This window comes from Dipteris shenzhenensis, chromosome 26 (assembly GCF_047967505.1).
Source record: "Dipteris shenzhenensis isolate YYH24624 ecotype China chromosome 26, Dip_SZ_1.0, whole genome shotgun sequence".
NCBI lineage: Eukaryota > Viridiplantae > Streptophyta > Polypodiopsida > Gleicheniales > Dipteridaceae > Dipteris > Dipteris shenzhenensis.
Genome location: NC_141621.1, coordinates 7,175,717 through 7,190,087, shown reverse-complemented (window position 1 = coordinate 7,190,087; position 14,371 = coordinate 7,175,717). Strand labels below are relative to the sequence as shown.

The 14,371-nt window shown below is 52.9% G+C and overlaps 1 protein-coding gene across 1 annotated transcript in view; it reads right to left on the bottom strand.

Annotated features, from left to right (window-relative positions):
• LOC147884597 (uncharacterized) overlaps nucleotides 1-14,371 on the bottom strand; it is a 186,339-nt gene that overhangs the window by 106,611 nt on the left and 65,357 nt on the right. Inside the window, exon 8 of the mRNA XM_087397594.1 lies at nucleotides 12,805-13,123. Coding sequence (XP_087253720.1) covers nucleotides 12,805-13,123 — 319 coding nt within the window. The remainder of the gene's footprint in view (nucleotides 1-12,804; nucleotides 13,124-14,371) is intronic.

Below are 14,371 nucleotides of genomic sequence, written 5' to 3'. Positions count from 1 at the left end.
CGTCCATGAGCTCCATTTATTGCAGCCCCCCCATGGCTCCTCCAGGTACATCTCTTTTCTTCATTCTTTGGTTCCTGCCCACATGGCAGACATTACCCTGCCCATGTGTCAGTCTCTCAAGACCCAAGTTCACCCCCCCCATGCTCTCCTCATATTGGGGCTTACAAATGGGGAGGTGACCTTTCCAACACTCCCTCTCACCCACACATCTTGGCTCAATGCCATGAAGTCGATGACGATGCTCCCATAGCTCCCTGGCGTAGTCCTCTGGAACACTTCGATGTCAAAATCTTTTCCTGGCTTTTCATCCAGTGGCTCCTGCTCCACCAGGTTTGGTTCCAATTCAGCGTCCATCTCTGGTAGCGCCTCCTAGCACCACCACCTTCAGTAACGTTCCTGCCTTCGAACTCCAGCAATCCAGCCGTCACGATCTTCCAGTTGTCCCCCTCTTAATGAGTGAACAATCTGCAGTCTTCCAGGCACCATGCTCTGACCATCTATTTCCACCCGTCCTTCCTTTGGCAAGGTTCACAACCAATAAATATCTCCAGATAACCTAGACCACGAACTCTCACTGAGTTCTCAAGCGGGTACTCATCTGGCTTCAGTACACCTCGTCCATCACCTTCCAGTCATCTGTGTTCGAGATTTGAAGAAGCACACCCACACTTCCCCTTCTGCCTTCCAAGAAGGCCAATTCCTTCCAATCTCGCATTATCTGAGACAAATCAAGAGCAAAGTCTCTCCACAGAATGCTATAAAGACTCAAATTTAGAACATTGAGTACATACCAGATCGTCATACTGCCTGTGTGCTTGCTCTAAAAGCAATCCATGCACCTCATCAAAGCACATACCAATAGCTTGTGTAATCCTATACTGTCCCCTTCTAAAGTACAGCATTCATCTGAACATGAGACCCCAGGGCAATCCATGCACCTCATCAAGGCACATACCAATAGCCTGTGTAATCCTCTACTGTCCCCTTCTAAAGTACAGCATTCATCTGAACATGAGACCCCAGGGCACTCCATGGAATCCACCCTCGTGTCAATATCAACAGCCACGCACCTGGACGATACCAAGCACTCCATGCTATCCTTCACCTTCACAAAGGCATCTGACTCCTCGTCGACCCACATCTCTATGTCAAACATCATCACTGTGTTTTCTAGGTCGGCATATCTGACCTCAGTAACACGTGGAGATGTCACCAAGAACAATTCTTCGATTACCACATTTGCTCTGAATCTGAGTCAGACTCCTTCCTTTTGTTTTTCTGAATCGCCTTCTTCTTTTTGCAGTCCTTAGCAAAATGACCTGGCGTGTCACAATAGAAGCACTTCTTCTGCTTCCTCTTGGAAGTGTCCTCGACATCAGAGCCATCCTTCTTGGACTTGCCACCGTTAGGCTTTCCCTTTCCTTTGCTAGCGTAATCCTTCGCGAGCAACGCCTTGTCATCTTTGTCGTTGTTGTAGATATTCTCCCTAGCTTCTTCCAAAAGCGGTAATGGACTCAACTCCTCATTCATCATATCCTCCAGCTTTGCCTCCACAAGAAGCTAGGGATGGTGAAAGAAAGAAATCTGGGAGAGGAGGAAGGTAGAGCAGCGGCTGAAGAGGATGAAGAGATTGACATCTCTGCTGCTAAACCACACAGCAAAGTCAAACAAACTCAACCTTCCGTAGACCAGAACTCTGAACGCACCTGATTGAACCTGAGTCACCCTCCTTCTTGCAAGGGCATTATCCTCTAGTCATGGAAGTCGATTCCCAAGAGCTTCTGAATCAGGGTTGTCTTTCAGCAACCTCCCTTCCTTTAGGCTCCGACACATGTGAGCCTCCTACTTGGGCTCTGATACCATGTAAGAAATAACCCAACACAAGGTACGCACAGTAGAAGACTGATAGAATTGCCCTGGAGCTCACACAATGTGGTGTGGGGTGTGAGATTACAAACTTCTTAAAACTTATGTGCATAGCATAGGTGTGCAGACTCATCAATAGACAATGAACCAGCCATATGGAGAAACCACCAAAATAATATATTTCCATCCAAAGCTATGGACACAATACAAAAGAGATAGATCCAAAGTCCCACCAATGGTTTGGTCCTCTGATCTTACCACAAGGTTCTTCTCCTATCTGCCAGTTATCTCTAGACTCGAGCCTGTGTGCTCCATCTCGAGCGTATGTAGACTTTCCGTCCAGATCTCAGCTTCTTGCTGCCCTAGAAAAAACCCATCCCTCTGTGAGCTCAGTCTGCATCTCTTCTTGTTCTCCTCTACCTCCTGAACCTACGTAGGCCTAAGGGAGTGTATGTTGCTGCTCCTGCTGCTCCCAAGTGTGCTGGCTTCTGGATGATGAAATGAGACCTGGGCCTCTCCTTTTATAGCCCCCAACGGCTGCTGACTAGAAACGACCAGTCTGGCAAACCAGACTAGTCTGTAAAAGCCGACCAGGTTGGCTGGTCCAACCAGCCCTATAAAAGGGCTTTCGCCATGCCCTTTCTGGGCTCTTGCTTCTGCCATTGTAGGAGCCTCTTGCAGGCCTTTTTGCCTACCAATGCCTCTTCCTTTTGCAGCCCTCTGCAGGCTCTCTTCGGCCCGCCATGCTGCGCCATGTCCAAGGCCTGCTGCAGGTCGCTTTCCTGCCCATGAACCCTGCTACCTGGCTTGCTACATAGGCGCCTATCTCCTGGGAATACCCTGCCATCTGGTGCTGCTCCAAATATGCATCTGCCATGCCTGATCCAAGCTGAGCAGCCATAGCCGACTTTCCATCCATGAGCTCCATTTGTTGCAGCCCCCCCATGGCTCCTCTAGGTACCTCTCTTTTCTTCATTCTTTGATTCCTGCCCACATGGCAGACATTACCCTGCCCATGTGTCAGTCTCTCAAGACCCAGGTTCAGCCCCCCCATGCTCTCCTCAAATGGGGGCTTACAGATGGGAGGTGACCTTTCCAACACATTCCACCTTGGACCACATTTTCACCTTGAGGGCTATCATTAAGGAAGCGAAGTCGAGGCATCAGAAAGTCTACACTTGCTCTCCAACTGTGAAGTACTCATCAGTGTTCCCCCTATCTCTATCTCAGCCATTTTCATGTGCTCTTTTGTCCAAGCTTGACAAGTGTGTGAGCTATGAGGGTACCTAACCTATGCAAGAGTGCGAAGGACGGTAGGCAACCAGGTGTTTGGGATTGGGACGGCGATAGGGATGGAGATGGAGATGGCAACATGGTCTTCTTTGCCTTCCGTTGGAGGCACTTGATGTTCCAATATAGCATATCCTCCTTGAACCCTGATGAAGCCCCAAGAGCACGTGCTGCTGCTGTGGCTGCAAGATCAGCCCCTCTCTGAGCCTACTGCCCTCTGAGCTTTCTCTGCACATACTTGGCCCTCATCCCTTCAACCTTTCCCTCTCTCAGTTCAGCCCTCTTTCAGGAGTCAGCCTTCAGCCCTTCAACCTTGGACTATCTCAGTTCAACCATCTCTCAAGAGTAACCCCTCAGCCCTTTCGCTCTCCCATCCCCTTTTCCCCTCTGTCAGCCCTCTGTCAGCCCTTCACAATCTCTCTCTCAGCCCTTTCACACAATGTCTCGACCATGTAGCCTTGATTCTGATGTATACTTGTCCTTCCACTGACGGCTCCAGTAGTAGGAAATGGAGGTGCATCTATTGTGGCAAATAAGAGAAGCACTCTATCATCCGAGTCCTCCATCATGTTTCCAAGGTGGGAGGTAAGGGTATAGGGTCTTGTGAGATCCTCAGAAAATGTAGCCAATCAAATATTGCGAGTTCTCTCACTCAGGATCTATGTGCGATTCGATTATACTCATAGGCTAGCTTCTCAGAGCCTTCAGGGTGCTTCTCCACTGGAAGGCATGACCTCTACTTGATTCAGTTTCTCGCTGGTCTACTCTGTTGAGCAGCGGTGACTCTTCTACCTATGGCGTTGCACAGTTTGGCTCTGCTGCCATGTTGACAATTCCTAGCAAGATACTTCAACTTCAATTGCCCGATACTTGTCCTCTTTTTTGGCTCTACGTACACTTCGCTTTTCCTTTTGCTTTACGATCCTTTGGCTTTACGATGATTCCTTCATGCTTTGTCGTTGCGAGCCTTAGATCTTTTTATTGCTGAGTGTGTGGGCTGAGAGAGGACAGGCTGCAGGCTGCTGCCTGCAGCAGTGAGCAGAAGGCTGGGAGAGGGGTAGGGGCGAGTCTTGAGAAAGGGAATGGGAATAAAGGGGTGCACCTAGCCAATCAAAGCGCTCCAGAACGCTTCGAGCGGTACCTTACCAGAAACTGTGCGCACCAATCAACCATGAGTGAGTACGTTTGTGGGACAACTGTACTGGAGAAAAACAGGCCTTTGTGGTTTGTTTCTTTTTTTGCAAGGATAGCCAAATCAGACTTGGTTAAGGTTGTTTAACAAGTTCATGTGAAATCATTGTGAATATCCAATTCAGCTTCTGGCAGACCACAGAGAATAATAAAGAGATGCTACATACAAACTTTTGCAGGTTATAGTGACACAACTCTACTTTTGCTAGCCCAAGGCAGTGGTGCTTAAAGTGGCAAGAGACCAGTGAATATATCTACATGGGTACTTCCTGTGGAGCATTCTATTCCTCTTTTGGTGTATCCCCTTCTGTATATACAATTTCCATTGCACCGCTCCTGCGAGCTTCCCCTCCCCCGCCGTACCTCTACCTCCCCCTAGCCCCTCCTTGCCTCGCCCTCTCCCGCCCCTACCCCTCCGCCCTCACCTCCCCCCCTCACCCCCGCCTCGCTCCGCCCCCCCTCGCCACGCTCCACCCCCGCCCGCTACCCCCTCCGCTCACCCCCGCCCCGCCACCCCCTCCGCTCCACCCCGCTACCCCCTCGCTCCATGCCTCCCGCCCCGCTACCCCCTCCGCTCACCCCCGCCCCGCTACCCCCTCCACTCACCCCCGCCCCGCTACCCCCTCCGCTCCACCCCGCTACCCCCTCGCTCCACGCCTCCGCCCTCCTCCGTTCCGCTCACCCCCGCCGCCCATTCCGTCCCCTCACCCCTCGCCTCCCGCCCCGCCCCCTCCCGCCTCTCCGCCCTCCCGTTCCACCCCGGCCTTCCCCTCCCGCCTTCACCCCCACCCCCCCCGTCCATTCGCTCCACCCCGCCCCCTCCGTCCCTCCATTCCCCCGCCCCCCGCCCGCCCCCTCGCCCCCTGTCCGCCTCTCCCGCACCCCCGCTTCCGCTCCCGCCGCCCCACCTCACCTATTCCCTGCCTCCACGCCTCCACCTCGCGCCACCTCCGTTCCCGCCACACCCAGGCTCCACCCTCCCGCTTCTACCCCCCCCCTTTTTTGGGTGGCAGCCTCTTCCTCATCGGAAGCCTCGCAGTTTGTCTTGGCGGTATGGCGGCTCCCTGCCCGGAACCGGAGGCCCAGACGGTCCCTCCCTCTCCAGATGCCTACCGCGTCATCCTGACAGAGCAGCAATCATCTCGGGTTCAGGAGGTTGCCAATGACTTTGCTCTTACCTCTGTCTATGGCAGAGTCATTGGACATTCCCCCTCCAGATCAGCCATCAGGGACTGGCTCCAGTCCACTCTCATGCTAGAGGACGGCCATATTGAGGAGGTGGCCCTTATGGGAAGGGGCATCTTCTGGCTTAAACTCTCCAGTGCGAAAGCTGCGAACAACCTGATTGCTAGCTCCCCCATGTCAGTGGATGGAAAGATTATCATGATAGTCCCGTGGTACCGTGGATTCAGCGCAGCAGATTTTGATGCCCGGTTCCGTATACCTCGCCATCCAGTGACGCTAGTTTTTCATGGCCTTGCTACTGAGCTGCGGCCGATTGTTAGAAACCTGGGCTCCCACTTCGGCTGGGTTATGCACGATACTTTCGCCGATGCGGTGACTACGGCAAGAGCCCCCCGAGTCCGTGTGGCTGTGGCGGATCCTACGACTCTCCCGGCAGTGATCGAGATCGTGACAGGTGCCGGCAGCATCACCTAGAGCATGGTAGTCACCGGACAGCCAGGACAGTGTCTGAGGTGTCACGGCTTTGGGCACCTGGCGGCTGTTTGCCCACGTTTCGCCAGCTCTTCTCGGCCTCCCCCGCCTCCCCCCTCTCCGCCCCCTCCCCCCCCCTCCGGGCAGCCACGCCAGGAGGAGCAGAGGCAGCCGGAGCCCGGACCAGAGATAGCTGGCGGCTGGACTGAGGTTAGAAGGAAAAGAGGAAAGAACAAGAAGACTTCTGATAAAGGCAAGGAGGCAGAGGTTACCCCGCCTGTAGCTGCACCTCAGAGACCCGACAGGCAGCCGCCCCAGGGACATGGGAGAGCATCTTCTTCGACGGTAGCCCGCCCTCCACAGCCTCAGGTCCCCCTCTCTTCCTCTCCCCAGCCTCTTCCCATCCAGCCCCAGCCCATCCCCCAACTGCACCCCTTGTCTCCCAACCCGCAGCTTCAGCCCCCTCGTCCTCCTCCGTCTTCTCCCCCTCCTCCTCAGCCCCAGTTCCAGATGCAGCCCCATCCCTCCCCCCCCGCCTCTTTCAGCTCTCCCGCAGAGCTAGCTGCTCCGACGGTTCCTCAGACGAGGGCAGCCCCCGCTCCCCCTCCTTCTCCTCCGCTAGCCGCCCCTGAGGAGTCTGAGCTGCCTATTCCCCAGCCTCCTCCCCCTCCCCCTCCGCTGGCAGGACACCCTGAGTCTACACCACCACCGGAGCAGGCTTCTCCGTCCGCTAGCCCCTCAGTGGCAGACTCTGACGGGCCTCAGCTTCAGGAGAGAGAGCTCCCCCGCGACTGTTACAGATCTGGCCCCTGGGACAACTTGGATGTGGCCGACCTCGAGACCTTCCTTGCTTGCCTCGACATCAGTATCTTCCTGCTCCGCAAAGGGGCGGATGGGAAGATAGCCGCCTTGGCCCCTAGGGATGGCCCTAGCTTTGCTTTCACGTTCCTCAGCGACGGCACCGAGACCTGGACAGACGACTCGGTCTGGGAGGCTCTCAGGGAGCAGACGCATGCTCAGATTTGCTCCTGGATAGGCCCGTCCGGTGGGCAGCTTCTCGAGACTCAATGGTCCGAGGGTGACGTGCGCCTGCGGTGGCGCTGCGCCGCCAAACGATTCAGACTGATTGTGATCCTCAGGCCCCCCCTGTCTTGGCCCCTCCCCCAAGATGTCAGAGCCTGGACGCCTCAGAAACTCCGTGCCTTCTACGGGATGTCCACCTCAGAGATCTCGAGCTGGCTCGAGAAAGCCTTCGTTCATGGTACCAAAGGCCTCTCGCCTTTGCTGAAGGTGTTGAAGGACGGGCAGGACGACCCCGCCTCCCCCTCCAAACCTTCCCATAAGCGCCAGCGCCTCCACTCCGAAATGTCAGCTTCTTCTTCGACCTCAACCGCGAGCAGACAGTTGTTCGCTGCCTCCCAGTCCTCACCATGAGCCTACACCTCGTATCCTGGAATGTGAACGGGTTTCACTCTTCTGGCACCCGTGGTCCTAGGAAGCTCATTTTGAGACAGGAACTTCAGCCAGCAGTGATTGGACGTTTGGATGTACTTCTGCTCCAGGAACACAAGCTTTCGACGCCTCACTCCCGTAGATGCGGGAAGATCCTCTCTGGTCGCTCTCACACTTATTGGGAGCCCTCGATCGGCGCACTGGGGAGGAGTGGTGGTGTCTGTACTTCCGTGGGAGAGCAGCTAGCCCAGGGAGTTTTCGGTCATGGCACGTTGATTCCAGGTCGTGCCCTTTGGGTAGGCCTGGAATTGGAGGGCTCCAGAGTCAGAATTCTCAACATTTATGCTCCCACCTTGTAGAGCCACCTTCTGAAGGACACTTACAGGGATTCTCCCAGACATGGATTCCTGGATTGTTGGAGGTGACTTCAACAATTTGGAGACCTTGGAGGACCAGCAGGGCAGAGGACCGGAGTTTACAGGTATGTCTCAGGCAGAGCAGTCCGCTTGGGACTCTTTTATCTTTGCGACAGGAGGAAGGGACTGTTGGCGAGACCCGTCCTTCCGGCGTTGGCACGGGAGCTTGGACTTCTCGTGGGGTTTCCGCAGGGAAGGAGGCAGACTCCTGGAGAGGCTGGATAGATTTTATGTTAGTGATTGGGCCATCAGCAGAGGCGGTCAGGCCGGTATAGTTCCAGGGACGACACTCTCCGACCATGCGCCTGTGCTTTTATCATTAGATTCGGCAGCTCAGGCCCTTCCCCCCCGCCCTTCCCCCAGCTCATGCCGGATTCCCGACTCCATTTTCTCGAGGGAGGACGTGCGCAGCAGTATTTGCAGTCTTTGGGATAGAGACTGGGGCGAGTGCGCGGATTTGGTTGATTCGGTGGCGCAGGCTTTGCAGGAGTCCAGCCAGATCTGCCAGCTCGCAGCCCTACAGGTTCGACAGGAGTGGTGGGGTAGAGAGAGCTCTTCGGAGGGACCTCGCCTTCATTCAACGGCTCCAGCAGGCATCCCCGGGCTCGGAGGAGCTTTGGATCCAGGCCCTTCGAGCCAGAGCCCTTCTTGAGGAGACACTCCAGCGTCGCTCAGAGTTTTCCTATCACGCCTCTCTCTCCTTCTGGGCTCGGAAGGGTGACCGGATGTGCAGGGAGTTCTTCGCCGAGGCTATGACTTACTACCTCCGGGCGAGCTCTACACGGATCAGGGGTGTTCGCCTTCCCCTCCGGGAGGACACGGAGCTCTTGGACTCGGAGTACGCAGATGACACAACCCTGTATGTCCAGGACGATGAGTTGATGCTGGAGAGGGTGAGGATGGCCTTGGAGGTCTTCTGCTCGGCTGCTGGTGCGAAAATAAACTGGAACAAATTAGTTGGTTTTCTCACAGACCCCGGGGCGCGTTCTCAGTGGGGGAGGTTTTTGGGTTTCAGCCGGGAGAGGTCTTGGGATTGGCCACCGACTTCTACAGGACTCTTTTCCAGCAGGAGCCGCTTGCTCCTCGTACTCGTCGTGCCCGTGAGGAGGTGTGGAGACACACTCCTTCCTTGGTCCATCCTAGCATGCAGGTGACGCTGTTGGCACCGTTTACCACGGATGAGATGCTGGAGGCCTTGATGGCCATCGATGGACAGAAGTGCCCAGGTGAGGATGGGCTATCCCGGGCATTCTTCACCTCCTTCTGGGACCAGATCCATCAGCCCCTCCTAGCAGCTCTTCAGAGGATTTTCAGCAGTGGTTATATGCCAGAGAGCCTCTCCTCGGGACTGATTTGCCTCATCCCGAAGGGAGGAGATAGACAGGAGATCCGTCAGTGGCGCCCGATCACTCTCCTTACCACTGCCTACAAAATCCTAGCCAAGATGATCAGCGCCAGAGTTCGGCCTCTACTTCCAGACCTCATTCATGACACTCAGACAGGCTTTGTCCAGGATCGCAGTATCCTGGATAATGTCTTCACCTTTTCAGAGGCGGCGGAGTGGGCTCAGCATGGCGGATCACACCTTGCCATCCTACTTCTCGACTTTGAGAAGGCCTACGATCGGGTGGACTGGTCCTTTCTGGAGGGGACTCTGGAGCGGCTAGGTTTCCCAGCAGGTTGGATTCAGGGTATTTCAGCTTTGTACAGGACAGCTTCTAGCAGGGTCATCATTGGAGGCAAGATGGGTGAGCGTTTTAGCTTGGAGAGATCAGTGTGTCAGGGTTTCCCCCTTGCTCCTTACCTGTTTCTCATCCCGCGGGGACAGACAGCTAGATACCTGGGTTTTCAGGTCGGCCTGGACATCACGCCAGCTCAGCAGTTTCTCCCGGTGCTAGATTCCATCCGACGGAAGCTGGCTTTCTGGAGCACTGCTAAGCTTTCCCTTGCAGGTCGTGCCTTGGTAGTCAACCAAGTCCTCCTTGCCACGGCTTGGTATGTGGCTTCCTGTTGGTGTTTCTCGAGATCCAGTGTGGCACAGCTTAGGAGGCTGGTTCGGAACTTCCTTTGGTTCGGGGAGGATGGCCTCAGAGATACCGGAGCCAGGGTTGCTTGGCAGACAGTTATTCTTCCGCAGGCTGAGGGAGGCCTGGGAGTCATCGATCCAGAGCTGTAGAGTCAGGCCTTGTTAGGCAAGTTAGTCATCCGCGGTTTGACCCCGGGGGGGCAGACGTGGAAGATGCTACTTCAGCAGAGGGTCGGTTCTTGTGTCCCGCGCCGAGGTGGAGAGTGGCTCCCGTCCCTCAGGTGGATCTTCACTTCCGCCCCGCTTACTCAGCCCCGTTCCCCACTCGTTCGTAGCCTCATGGTTTGGAGGCGGCTCCGCCTCAGTCTCATTCAGTCCCCTCCCCGCTGTCAGGAGGAGATCGATCGCCAGCCGCTTATCTGGAATGATTAGGTCAGAGATGCCGAGGGCCTTCAGTTGGGGGAGAGATCACATATCAGGTGGGATGGTTGGACGAGGGGGCCAGCCCGGTCCCTTCGAGTTTGGAGGGACACGTACAGACATTTGGAGACGGATGATCTCGCAGACGCAGCTGAAGGTGCACGTGGAGCCCAGGCGAGACGCACGGAGATCGGCGGCGCGATCCCAGCTGATTGGTTGGTTCCACCTAAGCCTCAGATCCTCATGCCTGGTGACGACCATTGGCTGGGACAGTTCACCCCCTGTGGGATCCCACTGGTGGTCGCAGGACGTATGGACGACTCCTCTATTTCTTTCTTCGCGGTTATGGGGGATGGACGACTCAGGAGAGAGGATGCACTCATCGACCCCCTACTCCCATGGCAGAGGGTTCGGATCGTAGGCCTTTTGGGGAAGGTCTGGCGTACCGATCCTAGCATTGAGCAAGATCAGCTGCAGCTTTGGCGACTCTGGCTCTGGGAGGGGCGGGCCTTGTCAGAGCTTGATTGGGACCCAGGAGAGTGGAGCTGGCCAGAGGTTGTGACAGGACAGGGGCCGACCTCCTCCTTTGCCTACAGCACGTCTTTGCCTACAGCACGACTTTGGGCAGGCGAGTTCTTGGGAGGATGCAGAGCCGCCTCCCCACCCAGCGGCCCAGTTGGTATGCACAGGGTATTTCCAGATTCTTTTTGCAGGCCTTCTGGAAGGCCTTTTGGGAGAGCTGGCGGCCGCGGAAGATCTCCTACTTCCTGTGGCTTCTCGCCCACAAAGGTCTTCCGGTGGGGAGCTGGTTGAGACAGATAGGCCAGGACGGACGCTGTCAGATCTGCCATGAGGTTGAGGAGTCACCAAAACACTGCCTGTGGAGCTGCACTCGCGCCCAGGAAGTGTGGAGGTGGACTTTCGGGATTCTCACTCGCGCAGCACCAGAGCTAGGCTTGATCACGTGGGGCGCATTCTGTTGGTGCAGCACCGCACCTGGTCTACATCACTTATTCGAGGCATGCCAGCAGGACCCCACTTTCCTTATCACGCAGGGTACATGGGGGCCGCTCGAGGGTATCCCGCAGCACCTAGCAGAGGCGGATACAGGAGTTCAGGAGAGGCAGCCAGTCTGGGAGATTATTAGCAGCATAGCAGGGTGGCACATTTGGACCTCGCGTTGCGCGCAGATCCTCGGTGGCACCTCCTTATCGACTGCCCAGATCATGACTGATATTTGGTGCGAGATTATTCATACCCTCAGAGGCCAGTGGGACCAGATTCAAGGAGATTCCCGGTCCGGTCAAGAGAAGCGGAGACGCTTCCTCCGGGCTTGGAACACTCAGGGCCTCTTCTTCGAGCAGACTTCGCAGGGCCTTCCGTGGCACTACTCACCACCCCGATGGCTGTTCATTCACACTCGCCTTATCCCGACGTGAGAGAGTGATTTATTGTGTTACCTTTTAGGGCTGTGTCCGATTTGTGAACGCAGCCCGTCAGCTACAAGCTGACCTTTTGTATCTTGTTCTCGAAGTAATATAATTAGCACTGTTTTTTCGGCAAAAAAAAAAAAAATATCTACATGGGTCCCAGAAAAATCCCACACTGTGTTACAAAAATGAGAGATGTAGCTCCTAACCTTAGATAGTCGACCACAAGGCTACAAACCATTGACGCTACATATAGCACATACTCACTACTCTGCATTCTCACCACTTTCTGCAGTGCCCATGGTGTTCAAAGTTCCTTCTATAAGACTATGTTCTTACACATGCACATATATCACACACAACACACACAGAAATTATGAGTACATATTTAGACAGTCTTCATACTGAGTTTCTCTGCCTAGTGTTGGATATAATCCCCTCCAAGTGTTGGAAGTATAAATCCAGTCCATACGTGCTCTCTCTCATAGCATGAACAGACTCTTTCAAATCATTCCTGTGAGAAACCCAACATTTCTGAGCATTTCCTGAACCCCAAAATGACATGAACACAGATTAAATCACAATGCATTGTAGGTCTGAAACCTTCTAGCCATAAAATATCCAAGTGAGACCGTGAGATTGAAAGGAACAACAAAATTGCCAAGAAGTCAAAACGGCAGCTTCAATTCTAGATTTGTGTATACGTTCGATACCTTCAAACTCTAAATGTGTGAGACTGCATTCAACTCTACATAGTGGTCTCAATTGTAAGGTCTTTCTCGGGGACCTTATGGCTCTATATCTATACACAGGTGCTAATGGACAGTTGTTTCAGAGCTCATTACCTTAAAAGCAAGACACTGAGAGCTAAGTAATATGTACTAACAGGGTACATCCAACCCCGTGTTCAGTTCTTCAAATGCCTCCTTGTTGAACAGTGAATAACATAACTTCTCCCTTGCCAATGGAGTTAATAAAATATTGAGCATACTCAAACTGGCAGCTGAAAATGTATGATTTGTTACTTCAATAAAAGTACCGGATATACAAAACTCACCCTTCTTAAAGGTCCGTCCTGAGTCATTATCACCTTCATCTTCTGTAGACTCTCCTTCATCATCAGTGAAAAGACCCTCTAAGTCAGGATCCACATAATGTGTGGCAGCAAATTTGGGTGGCCCTTTGCGTATATCAACTGCCTCCACAGAAGATGTTCTCTCAACTGTTTCTGGAAACCAGCTCACATAGCTGTTTGACTCTTTCTCATCAGCCAAAACAGAATTCCGAAATTTTGTGACCCGCTCGACAAGGACTGGATGTGAAGAAAGGGGAAAAGAGATGAAATGGGAGTATGGTAAATTAGGGCTTGTCTTGGCCTGCATTGTAACAGTCAATTTAAACATTCACAACTATGTCAGCTTAAGACTGAGCCATATCATGTTCATAAATAGGGAGCATATTTTGAAAATGAAATTGTCTATCAATCCACACATTCCATGGAAACCATGAGTGCTACACAGCTGCATGTCAACATAACAGATACTCACTTGCAAGATTCCGATCTTATAAGTTTGGGGAAGTTTCAAACATAGAATTTATCCCTTACATAATACATTGTACACTGAGTCCCAGGCAGAAGGCTTAGCAAGGGATTTACAGGTCTTCTAGAAATGCTTTTGTAAAAAAGAGACGCTCTGTTACTTTTCAAAAATAGATATAAGATGATCGACAACCCACCATCTCAATCATAAGATTTAAGTAGCTACAAACTGTGGGGTGCTTGTAAACACTACTGATTCATGCTTAAACAAAACAATCCTCAATCTGAAAAAACAATACCAAGGAACCATGCTGAACAGTAAGAACCCAAGATCAAATCAATCACTTGATTAGTGTACACAAACTACAACAGTTCTTCCTTGTCAAAGCTGAACCAAAGCCAGGTCCTCTCAACCCACACTCAAAAAAGCACTGATTAAAAGAACTTCCTCTGAGAAAAGACGTAACACCTGTTAAGGATGAACTGGCATTATCCAGACAATACAATACCAGACAGTTGGCTGCCATGTTATCACACCTACAAGAAAACCTGAGACGCAGGTCTTGCTGCACATCATTTTATTTTCCTGATAGTAAGCTGCCATGATACATGCAGTTGAGGGTTAAAGCAGGATAATCCCACTTAATAAAAGGTCATCTAGGATATGTGGGCCAGTTAAAGCAGGATAATCCCACATGATAAAAGGTCATCTAGGATATGTGGGCCACGAGCCCTCTGTCTCAGGATTTGTGTGTGTGTGTGTGTGTGTGTGTGTGTGTGTGTCACTAGGAGATTCTGTCGCAGATCTTACATCTTTCATGTCTGTCTTTATGGAAATCTTCTGGCAATCCAAACATGGCAGAAAAAGTCTCAGGCTGGTTTCGATGCATCACATTTGTTCTCCCAAGATGCATGGTGGATTGAACATCACGGATATTCATGGATATTCATGTGCATATTCTTGCCCACAGGGGGAAAATGTTGCTGCAATTTCTGCAAGGTGATCAGCCTTGGGCTCTTATGATTAGGACTCTGGTCACTCATATCAGTATTTCTGCATTTGGTCATTGGCAACTCGATCAAT